Raw genomic sequence first — 24385 nt, 5'->3', positions numbered from 1 at the left:
AGAATAAGTTTCTGTTGTCATCGTGCTATACTATTACTAATAAAGGTTTAATTAGGTTATTAAATCTCTTGACCTATATTAGTAGCCCTATAGCTAGATTAGTTGATTCATCAAATCTTGTTTTTGTTAGAAAAGGTGTAATTGTTTAATGAGGCGCGCGCATGCAAAATATTTTAAAATTTGTGCAAGTGATGAAAATGCTGAATAGGCCAGCACTTACAAAGATTATATATACATATATATATATATATATTTATATAAGATTGTCTTGATCGAAAAAGTGTGGATATATATAGTTATATAACCACACAAAATTAAAGCAACCCCAACACATAATTATCAGAAGAAAGAACATTTGTAAACGTACGAGATTAGTCATAATTTATAATTAATCTGTCCTACTTTATTTTTTCAATGTTGTGGGAAGTAAAATCTCACTCATATCTATTAATTAATTCAAGGGAGTGTGCATTCCACACACTAGAGCTTGTGGCTCTCTAGTCTCTACTTAATTAAGAATAATTAAATGCCAATTGAGAAGACTAGAAAAGTACTGATCCATTGAATATATTTGAGAATATACTCATTTGGTACTTTATGTTTTTGCAAAATATTATTTTGGTACCCTCTGTTTTCAATAATACTCATATGGTACCCTGTATTTTAAAATTGTACATATTTGGTACCCTAAACTCAGATTTGATAGATAAAATTTTGTCAATTTAATCAAATTGCTGTTAATTATGTAAGTTACAAATTTAAATTTAATTACATAATTACATATAACTGATGACAGTTTGATCATATTGACAAAATTTTATCTATCAAATCTAAGTTTAGGGTACCAAATATGTACGATTTTAAAATACAAGGTACCATATGAGCATTATTGAAAACAGAGGGTACCAAAATAATACTTTGCAAAAACACATAGTACCAAATAAGTATATTCCCAATATATGTTAAAAATTAATGCCTTTTTATAAGTACATGGTTTCATTGATGTTTCATGTATTATTTCTTTATACAATTGCCTTTCAATATGGAACCAGCTGCTAATAATATGTTTTGGGGAAGGTCACACCTTCAGGACTGATAATCTTAACATATCCCACTATATAAATATATATATTTATATATATATATATTTACAGTATACCCTAGTGACCAGCCCATAATATATGTATTTGTAAAAAGAATAAGAATAATACTATATATAAATAGATAAACAAAGACGAAAATATTAAAATTACATGTAAAAGTAAAATAAAAATTTCGACAAAAGAATAGTAATAAAATTTTCTATAAAAATATTGTTTAAAAAAACATTTTCTATAAAAAATAACTAAAATGTAAAAAAAAAATTGCATTATTCCGCTTAGAGCATCTATAATGCAATAGTCACAAGCGTGGCTTGACTGACTTTTCTCAAATTAATGTTAACTTGGCTATTAAAGAGTTTTATATATTGTGAGAGACGTTGACAAAGTTGCCACTGCGAAGCAACGTTGCCTCCTAATTTTTTTAAAAAAAAACTATTATTTTTTCTTATTTTATATATTTTGGCAACCAAAAGTAATGCTACCATTAAAGTTACTCATACATACCCTACCCTAGTAGTTTCTTTTGTTACAAAGAACTCACGATTGTATTATATCAACAAATAGGATATATAATATATGACCTTGTATCCATTCACATTCACATTCACATTTGGATGGCCTTGTCATGCTAAGCCTCCTATGACATATCATTAATTTGATCCAACCACCAAGTAATTGATGATATTATAAGACTTCGAATCTTGTTTTTGCTTAATTAAACTATTGTAAGTTTGATTGTGATGTTTTTTTGTTAATTTGCTCGACTAAATATTGCTATTTGCTCTTTCGTTTAAGATTTATTTATGCTAATATAATGTGAGAGAACTACAAAGAAGAAAATTATTTTGATAGTTTTATTCTCTCATATAATTTTGGCATAATTCTCTGGTTATCTTAAGCAATTGATATTATATGGGGTGTGTGATTCTTGTTGTGTATTCTATAACAGAGAAAAGAATGTAAAGCTACTCCAGGTTTATTGATCATTGATAACTTGGATTCTAGCATTTCCCACTAGTTTTAGTGTAAATGACATAGATCAATTGGCTTAAAGTTCAAAGGAAAGTTTTATTTATTCTAAAAGTAATAATTTGAAACAAACAGAAATGGAAAAAGATTACACAAAGAAGATTCATGAATAACGGCAATGAATATGAGTTCTCTTTTATTCAAGTCTCTGTACGCATTGTCCGTAGTGGTAGATCCTAACTTCAGGCTATGAATCAATGAATTTCACTTCTCCACCACTGGCTCCAACGCCCTAAGCTAGTAGAAAAACCTGGTATATTAAAAACTTTTTTATTGGTAAAGATGGAGGATTAGATGACAATAAACTAGTACTAGCAAGTTGGATATGTGCAGTGTAGGGTTACTTCCAAGAAAATCAAATGATACCTGTAATGAATCTCACAGCTGAGGTGATAATGGAATAGTTAAACATTTCTTAGTAACCAAAGAAAACTGATATGGTTCACAACCAAAGAGTGAGACCATGAGGACAGAAGTTTATAGCTGAAAGAGGAGAAACCACACCTTTTAGGAAGCATTCATTATTAAGTTTTTTGGTATGTTGGGATGGGAACTCCTGAATCTTCTGTCAGCTTTTTGTAAGCTTCTTGCAGATGTTGGGTTACAGGCCCCACTTTTCCATCTCCAATTACACGCCCATCAATCTTTACAACCTGAAAAATGTAATCCAGAAGTCTTATCGATAAGAAGAAATTGTTGCATGGTTGAAACCGAAGAAAAAAAATGGTATTTTAAAGACAAATGAATCTAAGCTTTTTTTTTTTTTTTTAAATTTAGGCTTCTAGGAACCTGTCTTTTTTATTACTGTTCAAAATCACTGAAGTGAAGCATTATCAAATGGTGGAAATAGCAAATCCCAACCTTAATTGATACAGGTGATATTGAGATATACTTCTTAAACAATAATAAATCTCATTAAGTAATACAATATAACAAGAATTTGGATCATAATTACGTTTTCAAAATGATAGTTGGAGAATTTGCAGGTTTTGAGTTATAATGTATTGTCCACATATAGTTATACAGATATTACTTCAATTAACTACAAGATACTAATATTGATAGTCATTTTCTTTAAACTAATTTACAATTAAACTTGAAGCATCGTAAATTGTGGTGAGAACATTTGTGTATACATGTCTGGAATATTAACAAGGGACTTACTGGCGTGAGTTCTCCCATGGTCCCGGTAGTCCATACCTGCAGAACACACCATTCTTTCTGTGACCGATGACACCAAATAGATAAAAAGGGGCAACAATATTCTCACAAAGACGAGGATAAATAATTTAATCTCAACAGTTCAGCCTATATTATATTTTGGTCAGTGATTCACTCTATATGCACTCAAAGAACCAGAGGGCGAGAAGACACGTCATCCCCATGCAAATATGCAAAAGATTTGTATGTCATTACTATTACTTTCTACCACTGGTGATCTGCTCATCCTAAATTACTGGAAAGGGCAGTTAACAGGAGGAAAATGTAGATGCTTGATGTAAAATGCTTGTTTGATAGAAGTTATCTGTAGGTATATTTAAGACATTATTTATATATTTATGATTTATCACATGTACAAGTATCAGTGAATAAAAACCTCATCTGCAGTATGGAACTCTGAAAGACTGATTCTGCGCTCCACTAAAACAAACTTCTCCTTCACCACAAGGTCCATAACCTACAATCCCAAAAAACGAATGGGTCATTCCAAACCAAAATGTACATAGCTATGTGGACTTGAAGCACCTTTGTTGACATTCATAAGTTAGATAACTTAACATTCTTGATCTACTGATCTCTTGTTATCAGACATCATATGAAATAAGCTCTCAGTCAATGGAGATGTTAATGCAATCTGCAGATAGAAAGTAAAACAACTTACAGTAGCACGGGTAATGCCAGGAAGACAGTAATCAGCATGAGGTGTCAAAACATGGCCTTTCTTCACTACAAACTGCACAGCAAAACAATTGGATTGTCAGAATTTAATGAGCAAACTTTTCGCATTGCATTTAAATATAACTTGATATTCATAATCATAACTATCCATAGTGGGAATATCTTTCATAATTAAACAAATGTAGTCTGGAAATTACTATAACAAACAGGGTTCAGATAATAATTGTTAGTTAAGCATAAAACCTTACAATATTTGTAGCATTTGTTTCAGACACAAAACCTTCATAGTCAAGCATGATTGCATCACCAGCATTTCCATTATTTCCTTCTATCTGCACCATCCAAGAAACATGTTAAAATTAACACAAGAATAAATCCATGAGAATCAACACATTAATATATGCCATAGAAGAATGCAAATCTACCAGGCTGTTACAGGCTGCACATTCTTTCACTGAAAACCTCACCATATATCCTACCCTAGAACTTTCCTTTTTTTTCTATCATTTGCATACATGCACACGATGAATTACTTAAGTTTTTGATAGTTTAGTATTCTACTAAGTTGTAAACTCAACATTCAATTTCAGCAAGGAACAGTCAACAGTATATGTATTAAAAGAATGATCAGTCATTTCAAAACAAAACAATATCTGAATATCATATTCTTGGATCTGTATCATAGAGAATAGGAAGCTACCTTTGCTAGTATATTATTGAGAAGGTTATTGTGGTGAATCTTTGAATCCAAATTCTGGTAAAAAACAAGGGAAAAACTGAGTCAGCAGAACAGGTTTATTTAAGGGAATTTACTCTTTTGGTACCCTTTGTTTTTGCAAAGTATCATTTTGGTACCTCTGTTTTCAATAATGCTCATATGGTACCCTGTATTTTGAAAACATTGATATTTTGTATCCTATTTAATAAAATTTTGGTAATTTTATTAATTAAATTTAAAATTAAGGTACCAAATATGTACAATTTTAAAATACAGGGTACCAAATATGTATGGTTTTAAAATGAAGGGTACTAAATATGTACGATTTTAAAATGCAGGGTACCAAATGAATATTATTTGTAAATACAGGGTACCAACCCTTTATTTATTGATATCTCAGAGTACTAAAAAAATACTGTACAATATACTAGGGTAACCCTGAAATGTATACCACGTAAGAGACAATTTTACTGCAAGACATACTGTCAAGGTTGGCCAAAAGTAGGAGAATAATTGATAATGTCTCTAGGTATCAGGGTGTTCAATACAAACCTATTAGTTGAATCCTTAACACTTTATTTCCTAAATTTTGTATATAAGGAACAACAGAGCATAACAATACTTCTAATAATTGTCAGTCTGACATCCACTACTGGACCACTTTTGAAGTTTTATGATTAAACCTTCCTCATAACGTTAATAGTCACGAGCTTGGTATTCTCAATTGAATTCCTAGCATCTAATTTTGTCATTCCACACCACCAAAACCCAGGAAATAAAACCCACAAATGCAGAGATGAGGATTAATTTTTGGTCGGACATTGAATAAAATCCAGAAGAGTAGAACAGAGACATTCAAACATTTTAGAAATATGATTCCGGAGTCACCAGGTCTCTCATTTGCACACTTATTCATATCAGACGCAGATGCTTAATTTCACTGATATTCAGTCATGCATTGTCACAGTTGAAGCCTAAAACTTTCACTCGAAGGCTAACCAAATGTACCTTGCCACTTTGTTACGTTCAGACAGTAGAAGCTAGTTTTGTGAATTTGAACCCCCACCACTAACACACACTCACCCCTCAACCAATCACTTGAACTATCATCAAGTGGCATCTAATTTATTTCTTCCTTATTTACTGGAAAACAAAACTACATCAAATAGGAAGCAGAAAAGCAGCAATCTTACATTTGGAGAATTACGACGAGTAGAAGCAGTGACCAGAGTTATACCATGTGTATTATCATAGACAGGGGGTTTCCATTCGGGAAGCACTGCAAGTTTAATAAAAATACTAAGCACAGAAAAAGATGTATCTATACATAACTCATCGCATTTTCAAACACCGTCTCTTTTGTACTTGCACAATCCTTTATGTAAAGGAAGGAATTCCAATAAAGAGCATTTGAAAATATTAGTTTGTGAAGCATTGAGCCAAACTTCCTTTAATTGGTGGCAAACCAAATGTCAGATGGACAGCAAATAGGAATATTTTGAAACAGAGAATAATGATTTCTCCTAGTCAGCTGAACAATTATAACCAATTTTGAAGGTAAGTACTGATGGAAATGTAATCAGAAGTCTAATACACATGTATATGGGAACTTACTAAAAGGTTAACTATTAAGTGGCACTAGAGTAGAATATCGATTCACCTATTAGTGTGCAACCATAGAGATTGAATGCTGGACTCATGCCGGAAGTAACCTGAAAAAGACATAAATATTGGTAATCATTAAAAACAGATATGTAGACTGAGTGCATCCTAAAGAAATATAAGCTAGATAAGATTTTTAGATCAGTTAAAATAAATTTAATAGAAAATGATGCCTTTGTCCCACTCAGAGGTGTAATACCAGTCAATGATCAAAGTGAATGTGCTCATCCTATGGCCATCCATAGATAAAGCAGACACGAACAAGGAAGAAATTTCAGAGTGGAAGTTCTTTACTTACCACCATTTAATTGTATGGTCAAAAGATATCTAGCTTAAGTGTTTACTAAAACTCTACTGGTTTAATGCTGACAACCCTCATAATGCACCTGATGACCCTGCCAACAAGTGGTACTATTGTAGTAGTTTTAATCAGTGAATACACAAAAAATAGCAACTATGACTATGACAGCAACAACGATAATAACAATTTATTATTATTATTATTATTTGTAATGTTGATAATCATAGAATGAGAATAATATTCCAATGGTAAATCTCTCTTATCAACTCATGTGCACAAAGAACTGGATTAAAGAGAAAGGGGGTGAGAATTTCTCAGCATACCTTCTTGCCACGCGTTAGACTTAGCCTGATGTGTGTATTATCAAACATACCATTTCGAATCAGAGTTCTAAAGATGGCTTCTTTGACCTGCAATTATACACACATACTGTACTGGGATGAAGCAACGAGTTTTCTCAAACTTAAGGCAAAAATAAATGAAGCAAATTCCTTTTTATTAAGCCCATGTATGATGTGTATTCAACCCACCCCCCCCAAAATAAAAGCCCATGCATGAGTTATGGAAACAATAGGAAGCATACTTCTTTTATCCAAGCCAAATATCAATTCTAGTCACTCTTACCTCTTCACAAGTAGGCACATTGTCGAAAGCTAAAGCCTTAGCTGAGTCAAACAACCTGTTGAATGTAAACTATATTTAATTTTCGTGATATCTTTATAATGAGATGGTATAGATTGCATCATCATGAAATTATACAAAACTATCTACATATGCATAATAAGAAAGAAATTCATGTTTGTTGCATATAAATATCACAATGCTCTGCTCATATATGACCTGGGCAGTGAAAAAAAGACTCAAGAACATTCTTCAATTTTGGCAGTGAACTCTCATGAAATTGATAAGCCTCCAGTTAGTTTACACTAGGAGGCCACGGGACACATAAGCCCAGGACTACTCTATATTTTAGTTCAATATATTGGTATTATTTCAATGTGTTTGTTTATTTTTATCTAGCTGTATTTTATATTGTAAGGGGGCTGAGTTGTATTAATTCTTTTTAGATCCTGGCTGGCATTTTCCTTAGACTGTTCAGTCTCTATACGTAGGGGTTGAGATTCATTTGTAAAGGAGGAGGAAATTAGAAGAGAATAGACTCTAGGAGAGAGCAGCCCTCTCGAAAGGTTGTGTTTGGAGATACTAGCATCTCGAAAGCTAGATTGTTCTGTAATTTTCATCATCAATAAAGAGGTTTTCTGTGAGGGATTTCATACAACTGTGTTCAAGAATAGATCGTCTACTTCTCAACTAAGAAGATTCTATCAAATTGGTACGGTGATTGCAGACATGGGCCCTAAGAAAACTGTGGAAAGGAGCGACTCCACTGTAGAGTTCGGGGAAGAAATGGAGACCTTGAAGACAGAAGTTTCAGACATCAAGAATTCCATGGAGAGCATGGCGAGCAAAATTCAGCAACAGTTACACGAAACCCTTCAACAATCTCAACGTGAGTTTCAAGAATCTCTGTAGCAACAGTTCAAAACATTTTTGGAAATCCAAGAAAGATCAAAGAATCAACAAGAGTCAAGGGAAGATGCCAATGGCACTACTGGCAACTAGGAGAAGGGACAGCACAGAGAATCAGCAGCACAAGGTGACCCCAGCAGAGCGAAACACCTTCAAGAATCAGGCGCTGGTCTACTGGTGCATCTCCCACAGATGTGTTTAAAGGCAGTTGGAATTCAGGTAGCAGCTTCTTCGACCGTGGGCAGCAGGAGACTCGATTTCGCCATGAGAATCAACTCAAAAAGTTGAAGATGCCATCCTTTGATGGTGAGAATCCAGATGGTTGGATGCAGGCAGAAAGATTTTTCGTTTGCCATGGCTATGACGAAGAAGAGAAGATCGAGGCTGCCTTCATTTCATTTTCTGGAGATGCTTTGTTATGGCATCAATACGAAAACAACAAAAGGGACATTCACAGCTGGGAGGAATTGAAAAAGCTGCTGCTTTGTCATTTCCAAGATTAACAAGCAGGTTCCTGTACGACCAATATTTGACTGTCAAACAAGAAGGTTCAGTCTTAGAGTATAAGAAGAAGCTCATAAGGCTCTTGGCACCTTTGAAAATTGTTGAACTAGCTGCGCAATTGGGCACTTTCTTAAATGGATTAATACCATCTCTACGAGCTGAGTTGCGGATCTTGCAGCCAAGGAATGTTGATGAGGCCATGGATATCGTTCAAGATATCGAGGACAAGAGCAAGGTGGCACGATAGCGTTACAACTACACCAACAAATCAGCTTTCAACGACACTTCCATGAAGCCGGATAAACCCTCACCTAGCATAGCAACCACCCCATCAACCACCGTTGTTCGCCGACTTACAAAGTCAAAAATCCAACTAAAAAGGTTTGTGTTTTAGAAGTGATGACAAGTGGTCCCCAGGCCATCGCTGCAAGAAGTGGGAGTTGCAAGTGCTAATGGTACCTGAAGAAATAGAAGGCAATAATCCTGACCAAGAATCTGATGAAGACAGGAAGGAAGATCTGGTGTTAGACTCCACAGAAGTGCAAGAAAATGTGGTTGTTTCCTTCCAGTCCATGGCTGGACTATCTACAAATACCACCATGAAAATAAAGGGGACCCTCGGCTCCAAAGAAGTAATAATCCTCCTTGATTCAGGAGCCACTCAATTTTATTTCTAAGACCATGGTCACTCAATTACAGCTTCCAATTTCTGAAACAAAAGCTTATGGAGTTACATTGGGAAATGGCGATTCAATGAAGTGTGAAGGCATCTGCAAGAACCTGCATATTTACTTCCAAGGTGTGGAAGTAACAGATGATTTTTTGCCCCTGCCTCTAGGAAGTGCGGACATCATTCTGGGCCTACAGTGGCTGGCAACGCTGGGCATGACTCGGATTAATTGGAGACTGCAGACAATGGAGTTCCAGCTGGGCAAATGCACGGTAGTCATTAAAGGAGACCTATCGCTAGACAGATCTTTGGTATCTCTGAAAACTATGGCTAAGACTCTTCAAATAGAGAAGCACGACCTCATTCTAGAATTCAACTACATCCGTCAAGACAACAGCAATACGGGTCCGCAGGTACCAGAATTTTTTACTAAAACTCTTGCTGAATTTTCTGATGTGTTTGATATGCCTGTAGGACTTCCCCCAAGTTGTTCCCATGAGCATGCAATTAATCTACAACCAGGAACAACACCCATAAGTGTGAAGCCATACTGATATGCTTCCTCTCAAAAATCAGAGATTGAGAAACTAATTTCAGAGATGCTTACTGTGGGAATAATCCAGCCAAGTACCAGTCCATTTTCTAGCCCGATCTTGCTTGTAAAAACAAAGATGGTTCCTGGAGATTCTGTGTCGACTATCGCGCTCTTAATAGAGTTACAATCCAGATAAGTTTCCAATACCCGTTATTGATGAGTTATTAGATGAACTCACTGCTGCTTTAATTTTTTCTAAATTGGATCTTAAATCAGGATATCAACAAATCCGAGTTCGACAAGAGGATGTGCACAAAACAGCGTTTCGAACGCATGATGGCCACTAAAAGTTCCTCGTGATGCCCTTCGGGTTGACCAATGCACCCGCCACATTCCAATCCCTAATGAATGACGTATTCCAACCTTTTCTACATCAATTTGTGCTCGTCTTCTTCGACGACATACTCGTTTATAGCAAGACTTGGGAGCTCCACTAGCAGTACTTGACTCAAGTTTTCGAACTCCTTCGCAAGCATAGACTTTATGCAAACCAGAAAAAATGTGCATTTGGGCAGCGGCATGTAGAGTATCACAGGCACATTATATCTCAGCAAGGAGTGGTAGCCGATTCCCAAAAAATTCCAGCTATGCTAGAATGGCCAATTCCTACAACACTTAAAGGTCTACGTGGATTCTTGGGTCTCACAGGGTATTATTGAAAGTTCGTGGCTAATTATGCCCGAATAGCACAACCTCTAACTGATCAGTTGAAGAAAGATAACTTCCAATGGGGCCCGGAACCCGAACAAGCCTTCCGCAAGCTACAAGAAGCTATGACGACTGTACTCGTGCTGGCACTTCCAGATTTTTCTCAGCCTTTTGTCATTGAAACTGATGCTTCAGGGCATGGATTAGGGGCTGTACTTCTTCAAAATCAACGCCCAATTGCTTATTTCAGTCAGGTTTTGGGGGTTCAAGCGAGGAAAAAATCAATTTATGAAAAGGAGTTGATGGCTATCTTGTATGCAGTAGCTAAGTGGCGGCCTTACCTGCTGGGGAGCAAATTTGTGATGCGTGACCAGCAGAGTCTACGATACTTATTTAGGCAGCAAGTAATTGGCTCAGAGTATTACAAATGGGTGTCAAAATTGATGGGAATGGATTTTGAAATCAAGTACAAACCAGGATAGAATAATAAAGTGGCTAATGCTTTATCAAGGCAAGTTGAGACAACAACTTTAGACTCTTTAGTAACCATGGAATGGCAGTTATGGCCTAAATTGGCCCAAGAAATAGCCATTGATCCAATACTGCGACAAATACAAGAGGATTTAAAAAGCAACATCAAGATCCACCACCATTTTCAGTTCTGCAACGACATTCTTTATTATAAGAACCGCCTGGTCATACCTAAGAAATCCACCTTAATTCCACAAAGTTTGGGGGAATTTCACATTACACCATTCAGTGGTCATTCCGGAGAGCTAAAGACATATAAAAGAGTGGTGGCCGAATTATTTTGGTCTTCTTCAGCCAGATTACCACAGGATGTCCACAGGTTTGCCCAGCAATGTTCTGTGTGTCAACAAAATAAACTCCTCACGACTTCCCCAGCAGGTCTTCTTCAGCCTTTATCCCTTCCAGCACAAGTTTGGGACGAAGTGACAATGGATTTCATCGAAGGCCTACCCAAGTCAAAAGGTTGGGATACTATATTTTTTGTAGTGGATCGCCTGTCCAAATATGCCCATTTTCTCAAGCTGAAGCACCCCTTTACTGCCCCCACAGTCACTGAAGCATTTACACGAGAAGTGGTCCAATTGCACGGCCTCCCTCAATCCATTGTGTCCGATAGAGACCAGATTTTCCTTAGCTTATTTTGGGGTCACCTCTTTAAGCTCCAAGGTACAACTTTAAAGAAAAGCACAGCCTATCATCCACAAACCGATGGCCAATCAGAAGTAAGTTTTAAATCGCTGCCTTGAGACGTACTTAAGATGCTTTTCTTACCAACAACCAAAACAATGGTCAAAATGGCTTGCTTGGGTTGAGTACTCCTACAATACCTCCTACCATACTTCACTCAAATGTACCCCATTTCGGGCTCTTTATGGGAGAGATCCACCACCACTCATACCTTATAAAAGAGATACTGCCATAGTTTCTTGTTGACGAACTACTTCAATCCCGAAATGACATTTTAGACAACCTCAGAATGTATCTCCTCCGTGCCCAGCATAGAATGAAAATGCTAGCTGATTTGAAAAGGAGACCAGCCGAGTTTGCTGCGGGAGACCACGTTTACCTCAAACTTCACCTATACCGCCAGAGGTCCCTTGCCAAACGCTCCAATAAGAAGTTGTATGCCACTATGGCCCTTTTCCCATCATACAACAAATTGGTTTGGTCGTCTACAAGTTACAATTACCAGACCAGGCTCGCATTCGTCCTGTCTTTCACATTTCCCAGCTCCGTTGAGCCATTGGGACATCATCAGCCACACCCACTATATGACTGCTGAGTTAGAGCTTAAATGGAACATGAGGCTGTCTTAGATGTTCGTTTTCCCACTGTCGCCGCATTTGTTCCTTCGGAAGTTCTCATCAAGTGGAAGAACCTGCACGAATTTGAAGCTACTTGGGAGCCCTTCCTTGTTATTCAAGACCAGTTTCCAACTTTTCACCTTGAGGACAAGGTGAAGGTTTTTGGGGGTATTGATAAGCCTCTAGTTAAGTTAGTTTACACTAGGAGGCCATAATACACATAAGCCCAGGACTACTCTATATTTTAGTTCAATACATTGGTATTATTTCAATGTGTTTGTTTATTTTTATCTAGCTGTATTTTACATTGTAAGGGGGCTGAGTTGTATTAATTCTTTTTAGATCCTAGCTGGCATTTTCCTTAGACTGTTCAGTTTCTATAAGTAGGGGTTGAGATTCATTTGTAAAGGAGGAGGAAATTAGAAGAGAATAGACTCTAGGAGAGAACAGCCCTCTCGAAAGGTTGTGTTTGGAGATACTTGCATCTCGAAAGCTAGATTGTTAAGTAATTTTCATCATCAATAAAGAGGTATCTGTGAGGGATTTCATACAATTGTGTTCAAGAATAGATAGTCCACTTCTCAACTAAGAAGATTCTATTAGAAATTCACAAACATAAATTAGTATTTCAGCAAATGGACCAAAATTGTTTAGTTGCCCTTTACTAATACTACCGTTTACGATTATTTAATTTCAAACTTATTGCATAATGAAATTCTGATACAGCCAATCTAATTTTAAATATATACATACAAATGTGCGTGTGTGTGTATATATATATAAATGCATTTGTAGCAAAACCATTTTTCTTCACTCACCTATCTAAATGCTCTTCAAGCTTAAAGACCTTTCCATCGTAAACTCGGAGTCCCTCCCAAACTGAATCACCTCCTTGGACAATAGAGTCGAACACAGAAACCTTATATTGGTGACAAAATGGAGAAGTCTCTAGATATCAGCAAATGATATATCTGTTAACTTTTTAACAGCTGGTTACAACATGTCCATATTAAGGTACCTTTGCACTTTCTCGTGGTAGAATCTCATCACCAACCCATGCAAGTAGCTTTGCATTTTCAGGAATGGGAAGATCAGGAGGAGGCAAGGGGGACTTTAGCAGATGTGATGTGTGCTTCGAACGACGCCGAAGCCAGTTGTACAGAGGTTGACTTTGCTCCAATAAATCATACAGAGACAGTGGAAAAGGCTGAAAAATAAGAATAGAGAATAAACTCAGTCAAAGGTTCATTCTGCTTAAACCCTTTAGTTGCTATATAAAACTCTGATGGGAACAACTAAAGAAAATGTATTAAACCACTAAAGCTCTGAGTTTGGAATAAACAACTGATTTACAAGTAAGAAAAGGACGAACTGCGTTAACAAAGACATGGAAATTACACATTAACATCAAAGGAAAAATATTGCTTTGAGTTTATATGAACATAAAGAAGTAATTTAAAATGACAAAAATAAGAAAAATAAAACATTATTAGTACTTTAATAGATCATGACAATTTGAAGCAACTTTGAACTCTTGGCTAAGAAACACAAACAACGTACCACAGGATACTTCCTCACTCGTTCAAATCCAGTTGATTTATGTACACTTTTGTACCACCATGGAGCCCAAATGCCATCTATTGGTTTTGGGCCAGCTTCCCATCTGAAAATTTTAAATTGAGAATTTTTCATGGATGAAATACCGAGTACAGAGCACAGTGGTAGTTCTAGAAAGTAGAAACATCAAATTTATGTTATATATTAAGGGGGAAAATTATGGAACATACTTGAGCATTGTGGCTTGAAAAGGAATATCCAATTCTTCACAAAGACCACGCAATGTAACCTGCATTAAAACAAGATTGAAGTAACATAAAGATTAGACAAGATCTAAGAAACTCACCGAGCTCCAAAGATTCAGTTAAAAGTTCCAAGTGTTTGACAAACAAACTGTCAAGTAAGATAGCATTAATACAAAATAGACAAAAGAAGTCACAATCGCTAAAAATTTCTTAGATAAAACAGAACCAGGGTGAGCCTTGTAAGGTCTAAGTTCAAGAGTGTAATATTTTCATCTTTATGTATGGTTGAAAATTGTAATTACTTACATCCAAGAGAACCATATCGCTACTTTTTGTTCTTAAATGTTCTTTTATCACTGTTGCAATAATTGTTAAATATATCTAAATGACAAGGCATCTTGAAAACAGGTGAATTCATAAGCTATCTGCCATATTGTTATGCTTTATGCACAGAATTTTCAAGATAGAATAATTTAGGTAGCTTAACACCTCAGGATTTGCTTCAAGCTCAGCTGCATCAATGACTGGTGGAGGCCTTCCCAATGCTGAAAGCTCACCATATATACTGATCAGGCTTCCAAAACCTAACTCGTTAAATGATGGTGGCACAACCTTGTCAAAGGACGGCTGAAAAGACATCAGATTAAGCATTCAGTGTACCAGAGTAAGTGAGAAGAAGAAAATTGAGTAACCTTAACAGTAAAGGAGTTGCTTCCTAACCTACTATATGTCAGGGGTGAAAAAGACAAAACAGAAAACCTAAAAGCTTACCAAAATATCAAGTGGATTGCGTATCAGTATGAAGTGCTTTCCTGTCTTTATTAAATCACTCGATAAACCAGAAACCAAATGCTTTGCTATTTGCTGTAGAAAGTTTAAACATCAGATATGCAGCTTCAAGTTTTTATCTAAATACTTAAAAGCCATACTTCCGTACCTTACAGAACCTGTACTTCTTTTTTCCAGGACGAAAAATGATCTCATCTATAACCTTATTTCCATTAGATTCCTGTTGGGGTGAATAATAAAAGGCAAAAAGTTGCGCATTTATATCTAAAGAAAAAGGAAACTGAAAATAACAGAAGAGGCAACGTCTAAGAGGGGGACCGGAAAAGGACAGTTTAACATAAGACACTATTATGGAAACGATTAGATAGCCTAATAATATGTTTATATGATGAGAAACAAAAGAGATGGAGAGCTAGCTGCATACCATTGTCGAGAGTAGTTCCTCTCTATAGGGCCTATCATAGCCTGTGACCCGAAGAAAATTTGCATAAAGGGGTTCATCAAGCACTTCTGTATCATCTCTCTAAGTAAACCCAATATATATATATATATATATATAGTAACGTACATTAGCTTATAAACACTAAGTTTTCATCAGTAACAAAGGAAAATCAAGGTTTCATATAAAAACGTAAACTAGAATAAAATCATTGGTAAAAGAAGATGTCACATCGTGATTGGTATTCAAGAACTAGAAAAAGAGAAGTACGACTTTTATAAGCATCATAAAAAATCAATCCATACAACTCATTAAGTATCACAGTCTTTCCAAAAAAAACAATACTTTTGAGCAATATATGATATTTCAATCATGCCCCCAATTGACCGAGAACAAATAATCAGAAAAACAAACTTTGATAATAGTTCTGCAAATTATATCAAAATCCCAAATTCACAACTATCAATTTATTTCCTAATTACAGAGAGAGAGAGAATCCTGTTAGAAGAATAACTTTAATCAAATCCAAATTACAAAGGCGGGTCTACTACTTAAAATTCAAGCACTAACCACTATACTTGGTCTGGTACAAACTAATCATCGACATTACACTAGTGCAGATCTTTTTGTTCGCTCTACGTTTTGACATCAATACATACAATCGGTACCAGAAATTGCACATTGATACGCCCAACTTCGTAGATTTTACCCAGAAAAAAAAAAAAAGAAGAAGAAAGAAAGAAAGAAACCATTTGAACAGAATCATAAAGTTCATCTTTCCGTACAATGGGAATCCAAAAAGGGAAAAAAAATGTAGAAGCCGAAGTGAAAGAATAGAAGCTGAACCTGGTTGAAAGAGTACATTAGGCTGGTACTGAGAGATCTTGGAGGAGACCATGCATGGATGACCTCAACTTCCTCCACTTCTTCTTCTTCTTCTTTCTTTCTTTGTTCTGCCATTCTTGATTAACTATTCACACTGTTCGCTTCGGAGTTTGGCATTTACTTGAGAGCGAATTCTCTACGTAATCTTCTCTCTTTTTTTTTTCTTTTCTTTTTTTTTTAATAAAAAAGTAATATATGTGATGATTTAGAAAAGTTATTATTCACAATAATTTAGTATGAACTTTTCGTATAAGCCATTAAAAAAATATTATGCTGAATCTGTCAGACTGACAGTACACTAGACAGCACTTCCTTCCCATTCATTCCCAAGGTTCTCTTCTACGAAATTAAAATAATAAATTGAAAATTAAAAAGATTATCTGATTAATGACATTAAATTATAATATTCGCAAAATTTTGCCATCTTAGATTTCGTGTCAACAAATTATTACAATTTGTTTTCCCTAATTGATTGCTCCGTTAAAAGTCACCATTTTATTTATTTTTAATTATTATTATGAGAAAGCTTGAACAAAAAGAGGTGAGATTGAAAGAAAGCTTTGAGGATTTTTAGCTCCTTAAGTAAAAAATTGTATTTTGTTTTTAAAATCTAAAATCTGTGTTTTCCGAAACAAGTAATATTTGGCATTATTTTTATAAAATAATTTTTAAAAATAAAATTACAAAAAATAAAAAAAATTTAGAACAACATAAAATTAATTTTAGTTTCTCACATAATCTATTTAATTATTATTATCTCACATCATTTTCTTTTTCATTAATATATCTTCTCACTTTTTCCAACATTATTTTATCTCTCATCACTTTTTATCTCTTTATTTTCTTTTATTTTTTTTGCATCAATTTCTCATTTCTCAATTTTTCTTCCTCAAAATTTCTTTCATTACTTTCTTATTCCTTATTTTTCATCATTTTTTATTTCACATTATTTTATCTCATTATTTATCTCATTATTTATTACAAACTTTTAAAATATTTTTCTCTTTGTAAATATATTTATTAATTTTTTTATTTTTTTAAATAAAACTAAAAAATTATTTTTAAAAAACATTAACTAAACACCTGCTATTTTTTTTAAACTACAAAGTTATTTTCTGTTTTCATTTATAAAAACACAATTTTAAAAACAAAAAACAGAAAACAATACCAACCATACCCTTGTTTTTTATTCCAGTTTAGCAATACGAGAGCCCAAGGATAAGATGGTCTTTTTCTCTCATAAGAGGAACAAAAGCTACTTTTAGTAGCTGAGAGGATATTCTAATATATTTTTTTCAAATACATCAAGAAAACTTTATATTTTTTTGTTTTACATCAAATATTTTCTTTACATCATTAAATATTCATTAATATACTAAAATAGAAAAGAGAAAAAAACAAAATAAAATATAACTAATATAGAAAGATAAAGAAATAAATAATAATAAAATAATTTAACAATAGTTGTTTTACATGTGAAATAATACTATTTATTAAGGTAAAAAAATATATATAAAATATCTCAAATTTAACCCACTCATTGAAAATTCGTCTTTAAGATTCTTCTCTATATTTTTTTAAATTAGCTAGTTATTTCGAGTGCTCTGATAAGATCTTTGAAAAAATAAAAGCAAATTTAGAATAGTATCATCATTGAGATTTGAGAGATTAATGGCATGCTCAGCCAATCATGAGTTGCAAATCATTTCCAATCATTACTTTCTTAAGGAAGAAACAAAACAAAGTTACAGCTTTCTCTTGCAATACAAGTCAAATATTGGATGAAGGGCAAAAGGGGTTTTTTCTAGCTACAAAGCTCATGACCCAAAATAAAAATGAAGGAAAATATTTGGGGAAGAGGGGAGAGAAGTACTTATTTAGATGAGATAATAAATAGCCTTATACTGGATCTGTTGTATGACTTCATGTAAGGAAGTAGGTTCACAGGTTTGAGTGTTTCGGTTATGTCTGTGATGCTAAGGTTAGCCTTGTCTACCAATGTAAGAAAGTAATTGAATGTTTCAATGGTGCGAATGACAGAAGCTATGAGAGCCAATGGGCCTTTCCTCCATGTCAAGCTCAGACCAAAACCGCCTTCTGTTTTCCCCGGAATAACATTGAAGCTGCCACCGTTGTTGTGCTTGTGGTTAGTGCCATTCAAGTTACTATCAACACAAGTGCTTCTCATTGAAGAGCCTTGGCAGTTGTTACTCACCTTCTCGGAAAATGATTTTGTGTGGTTTAGAAGAGTCGCAAGCACTCGAACAAGATGTGGGAGACATACTGGGTCATATATAACATCTGCACCCAAACTTTAGAATGAAAAAGCATGATGGGAATTAGGACTGATTCAACTACTCAGAGGCTTCAAGTACTCCATCAAAGTAAGAAATCTAGACAAGGAAAGCTCTCAAGGGTGTGTGTGTGTGTGAAATAAGCATCACAACAATTGTTTTCTATTTTGATTGGAAAGACACTCGGTTCAAAGTTGGCACAACAAGCAGAGCACATGTTTTATGTAGTCTACAGTTCCATATAAATAGTACTCACACTATGTCTGGCTTAAAGCTTTGAAGCTGTTCCTCTGCTGCAGATTCCCATGGAAGATGAATGCACTTTACCTGAGATAGTTAATGTTAATTTTGTAGGTCGTGTAGTTTTCTGATTTCACTTTAATTTAATTTTTTTTTCAACAAAAGTAAGAAAGTTTTGGGACAATGGCTTACCTTCTTTGGGTCTTCAATATTTTTCTGTGCATCAGTTTCAACGCTCAAGTGGTTCAACTCCAAATTAAGTTTCATGTTTGCTAGAGTTGAAACATCACCATCACTTAATAGCACCTATATGGAATATACAGCATAACAATTCTTATGTTTATTCATTTATTTGGAGATAAAGAAAGAACATTTTAGAAAGTAAAAAATATATACATATATACAGCCACCAAAAATAAAAAGATCCACACGAAGAAATAAAACTTTAAACCAGAAATGAGCAAAAAGTAAAAACGAAAACCGAACTAATTGCTCCAGTTCTTTGCAGTTATTTTCATAATTGTTCTTATTATTATAAAATGACTTCTACAATTAAGCTAAGTTTTTTAAAAAGTTGTTTTATTCAGAAAGATGAGAACCAAACATCATTTTAATACAAGCAAGTTTCATTATTTATGCAGTAATTAGTCAACCTCTATTTCAATGTACAATGTTCCAATATTCAGGTAGATTTTTTAATTCTCAGAACATACCTCAGAGGCTTTTACATGGGAAAGACTAATGCCAACCAAACCCACTCCTGAGCCAACCTGATTTTAATTTGTGATTAGTCAATACATATCTGATATCTCCCAAGTTCAGTACAATAAATGGAAAGGAGAACCCCATCAACCTGAGGAAATGGTTTACCTCAAAACAAGATTTATTACAAAATAATTCAGGAAAGGAAAGTATACACTCTGACAAATATAGACTTGATGGCCAAACCGAACACCTACAATGACACAAACACCACATCATTTCAGTTCACATAATTTCATTCCCTCAGAAAAAATTACACATATTTCATGCAATTAATAAGAAACTTTTTTTGGTTAAGAATTTCTTGGTTCCCCTCATAAAAATAAGAATTAAATTATATATATATATATAGATATAAATATTTATTGAAGAAGAAAATAAAAGAAAGGTGTCAACATATCTGTTGAGGAGATGGTGGCCCCAGGCTAGCGCAATGGTAAATAATTCTGAGGGGTGCTTTTTCGAGGGAGAATTGTTGGGTCCCCAAACCATGAAAATGAGAATGAGTTTATAAAGGATTGAGGTTCCTCCTCAAATAGTTAACATACTGAGTGAAGTGGCCGAATCCCTTATAAACCCATTCTCATTCCCATATCTTGACAATGTGAGACTTTGTTCACAAACCCAACAATATCAGATATGTAAATGCCACAACTCAGTATATTCTCAATCCTATATAAAAGTAGAGTATGACATGTGAAACTTGACAGAATACTTCTGTGTACAAAGTTCCAGCATAAAAAATTAAGGAACAAATTCAAATTGAATGAGAATATTAAGTTGATACTACTCCTAAATATATAATCTGCGCATGCTGACTCCAGAACCTAGTGCAAAGAGTATCACACACAAGTTTGTCATCTCTACAAAGAATAATGTTCCACTGACCATCCCCCCTCCTCTCCCTACGACCAAAAACAAAGAGGGATAACTCACCTCGCACATTGACTCGCTAGCTTATTAATGCAGGCCAACGCCTACCAATATTTATGTTTCTCAAACAGGAAATCCCTCACACTCTCCCTTCCTCAACAAAGACAAATACAACAGTAAGCTAAAACCAATCTATGTATATTCTTTGCAAGGGACTTCAAAAGTTGGTCTTTTCCTATTACACAATTAGACACACCAAAAAAATAAAATCATTTACTTTTTCATCTATCAACCAAATCCATAAACGGTGTTGATAACAATAAAGCATACCCGGTATCTCCTTCAAGCATGTTAAGGGAACATTGGAGCGGTATCAGCAATTTCCTCGACTTTGGACAGCTTGAAACTTTAAAACTTTCTGAAAGAAAATACCAAATTATCAACCAAATAACAATGCAAAAATTTTCACAACATCACGTGAATTAATATTCTTACCCTCAGGAAAAAGAAATGAAATGTATTTGTTGACCCTTTTAGCTTCTCCCGCGGAAATTTCATCCTAACACATTAAAATAAAATTATCATTTGAAACATAAGAACTATACAATTTCCAAGGGCAGTAAAAATAATAAAAAAGATAAGAAAGATCAAATCACTAGAAACTTCAATATTACATGAGTCATTATTGGTACACTTCCAATATGCACTCTAATTACACACTATTATGTATCTTCAATCTCAATCATAAATATTTTAGAATGGGGACCACATTATTTTTAATTGTATAATTGAGATGGAATAGACATCATAGTGCATAATTAGAGTGTAAGTGTGTAGCATTCATATACTCAAACTCTCTCAATCTCTCTACCCAAATCCCAATGCACTCTTTCTCTATCTCTTCACTTTTTTCACTAGTAACACTTTTCTAAGTGTCACCCTTTTACTCTTCAATATCACACACACACCCACAAACAATATATATTTTAGAGTTATAAAACTTGGCCAACAAAACTTTTCTTTCACACAAATTAGTAGTTACCCAAACTCATTCAAAACTATGTGGTAACTTACCCAAAATTAAAAACTCTAAATATAAACAATAATAAATTTGAGTAAATACTCCAACAATCTCCACCTTAATACAAATTCTCTAAACTCACAAATTATAGTATCTGGATACCCATTATGGCACCTGCGCACCTCTTTATGGGCGGGTGTCACCCACACTCCCCATCAATAAAAGTAAACATGTGTCAAGTTCATACTTTCATTGAACTTCACATTCTCCACTTTCTCACTCTTTATAAGAGCTGTCTTTTTTTACAAACAACCTTGGACTTTAATTGAAATTTTCACCATCTTATTGCATTATTTAACTCTGAAAACTTCTATAGCATTAGATCATGGCTCCACCCTTGCTTTATCTAAAACAATCTTCCCAACTAGTTTATACAAATTTCGCTTTTTTTACCCTCCATGGCTACCAAGCCACCTTTTTCAATAGTCATTACACCATCTTTGGCAGAATATTAATAGCTTAGAGTGTCCAAGGCTCCTAGAGAGATTAATCTTCTCCTTAATTTTGGACTATATCTCATATCAGTCAATGTTATCACAACACCTTCAAACATTTTCACCTTCACAATTCCTATCCAATAGTTTTAGAGCAAGAATCATTATCTGTACAACCATCAAAACACTCCAGGCACATGAAAAGAATAACCAAAATCCAAGAGTCAAAATATTTTTCACCAGCAATAACAGAAAGAATATGAGTATTACTTTCAAAACCTTCATCCGCAACATTAGTACTAGTAAAACCTGAAATCTATTTGCATCCTTAATTTCTCATTACTTCGAGATGCTTAGTCAATTCTTCATAATTCCTTTTAACATGTCTTTTTTTGTGACAATAATAACACTCCACATCTCTCCAAGAACGTGATTGTGTGCGATTATCTCTTCTATCATCATATTCATACCTTCCTATGTGCTTACTCATACCACAATTTGATTCTCCTTATCACGAAAGCTTGATCGCTATGAGACAAACTACTTGGTTGCTTGATATTCGCTCTTTCCAAAATAGCAATTAACACCTCATCCACATTTAACATGGTCTTTCCAACAAAAAGTGTAGTCACCTCACCAGCATCTCATATAATTTTGGTAGGGAAACCAACTGAATAATAACTTTCTATTCTTCATCAATTTTGACATATACACTTAACAATTGAGTTGTGCACTTATTAAATTTATTTATATGGTCCCCTAACATCATCCCTTTCAATCATCGTCAACTCATATAATAACTTCTACAAACATAATCTATTTGTAAAGGATTTCGACATATAAAGTTTATGCAACTTTTTCCATAACTCAAAAGATGTTTCATTCAATACACTATATTTCAATTTAGGAGCCAAACTTAAACACATAGTGCTTACCGCTCTTGCCTGCAATTCTTCCCAATCTTCTTCCTCCATACTCTCATACTTATTTCCTTGCAATGCTTTCAAAAGCACTTGTTGTACCAAAACATCCTTCCCAGTAGTCTGCCAAATACTAAAATTATTCGTTCCATCAAAATGCTCAATATCAAATTTTGTGGCAGACATCATTTTTGACATGTTCGGTGAAGATTTCAACCTAGCTTTGGTACCATTTGTTGGAGAGAAAAAAACAATTTCCAAGCACAACAAAAATAATAAACAAGACTATAAATTTATGTTGTTTGACCAAATTGCAAATCCCACCGGAAAAGAGGTCCAATTCACTAGTAACTTCAATATTACATATACTCAAACTTTTGCAACCTCTCCACTCAAATGCCAATACACCCTATGCTGATCTCTTTTCACTCTTCTCACAACTCTTTACACATTTCTAACTGACTTTATCTTTCTCTTCAGAGTCCGAATCACACACACAATTAATACATATTTATAGAGTTACAAAACTAGAACAACAAAACTTCTCTATTACACAAATTAGAATTTACCCAAACTCATTCAAACTTATCTATAACTTACCCAAAATTAAAAACTCTAAATATAAACAATAATAAATTTGAGTTGATACCCCAACACCCTTTCAAGATATATTATATTGGAGTCAATAAAACCAGTGAACAACAAATTTGTAATACTTCTTACTTATTATAAGTCATACCTTTAATGAAGTCATATAAAAAGCATATTGCTCATATATTTCATCTAAAACAGTGCAGCAGTTCCGCTCAGCTTCACTAATAAGCTTCTTCAGAAAATTCTTTAAATAAGGTGCATGAAATTTTCCTTCCTGCATCGACCATTCAACTGAACCAAACTTTATCCAGAGAAACAAAAACAATACCAAACGAGAATTAAATCAACTTATAAAGTACATAATTTCTAGCACTGTATTTCCATCCATATAAAGAAATGGAGTATTATGAATACTCACGACTTTGCTTATGCAATGATTCCAAATGAATCTCTGTACTCTTTCTGAAACCGACCCTTCATCGCAAACCCTACAATCAGCAGAACAAAGCAGTTAGCACTCTGAAAATATAGACACACAACTATAAACCAAGCAGAGAAAGAAGAACGCGAGCAAAGAAAAGCCCCTCATTCAGCTAAAACACGCCGGTTACTTGCCGAGCTAAGGCGATGAGAGAGTCGGAGGGCTCCATGGCGAGAAAAGCTGAGAACAGGTGCAGACATGGAGGTGTAGCTGGATTGAGTTCTTCGTCCGCCATATATGGTTTGCTTCTCTGTTTCTACAGGGTTGAGTCTTGTTAAACCTCAACTGCGATTTGTA

General features: G+C 34.5%; 1 protein-coding gene across 1 annotated transcript; it reads right to left on the bottom strand.

Annotated features, from left to right (window-relative positions):
- Positions 1-2151: 2151 nt before the first annotated feature.
- LOC133791457 (branched-chain-amino-acid aminotransferase-like protein 1) lies at positions 2152-24385 on the bottom strand. Its single transcript, XM_062229384.1, has 31 exons — positions 24223-24385; positions 24026-24095; positions 23753-23908; positions 21074-21137; positions 20909-20996; positions 19814-19898; positions 19657-19713; positions 19136-19249; positions 18960-19030; positions 18286-18721; positions 16702-16748; positions 16371-16485; positions 15510-15608; positions 15234-15305; positions 15068-15160; positions 14786-14923; positions 14282-14340; positions 14055-14157; positions 13513-13701; positions 13313-13413; positions 7337-7391; positions 7036-7122; positions 6410-6461; positions 5943-6028; positions 4732-4785; positions 4280-4363; positions 4015-4086; positions 3730-3810; positions 3297-3332; positions 2637-2785; positions 2152-2382 (listed from the first exon to the last, which is right to left on the bottom strand). The coding sequence occupies exons 1-30, from the start codon at positions 24321-24323 to the stop codon at positions 2657-2659; spliced, it is 2994 nt and encodes a 997-aa protein (XP_062085368.1). The 5' UTR covers positions 24324-24385; the 3' UTR covers positions 2152-2382; positions 2637-2656.

Source organism: Humulus lupulus, chromosome 7 (assembly GCF_963169125.1).
Source record: "Humulus lupulus chromosome 7, drHumLupu1.1, whole genome shotgun sequence".
Lineage (NCBI taxonomy): Eukaryota > Viridiplantae > Streptophyta > Magnoliopsida > Rosales > Cannabaceae > Humulus > Humulus lupulus.
This window is presented reverse-complemented; position numbering and strand designations above follow the sequence as displayed.

Bases quoted from the DNA above. Each gene is read 5' to 3' on its own strand.
- LOC133791457 (XM_062229384.1), bottom strand. From the start codon at position 24,323: ATGGCGGACGAAGAACTCAATCCAGCTACACCTCCATGTCTGCACCTG. The intron at 6,029-6,409 runs GTGAATCGATAT...TTAAACTTGCAG, and splicing joins CTATGGTTGCACACTAATAG to TGCTTCCCGAATGGAAACCC. The intron at 3,811-4,014 runs GTAAGTTGTTTT...TTGGGATTGTAG, and splicing joins CTGGCATTACCCGTGCTACT to GTTATGGACCTTGTGGTGAA.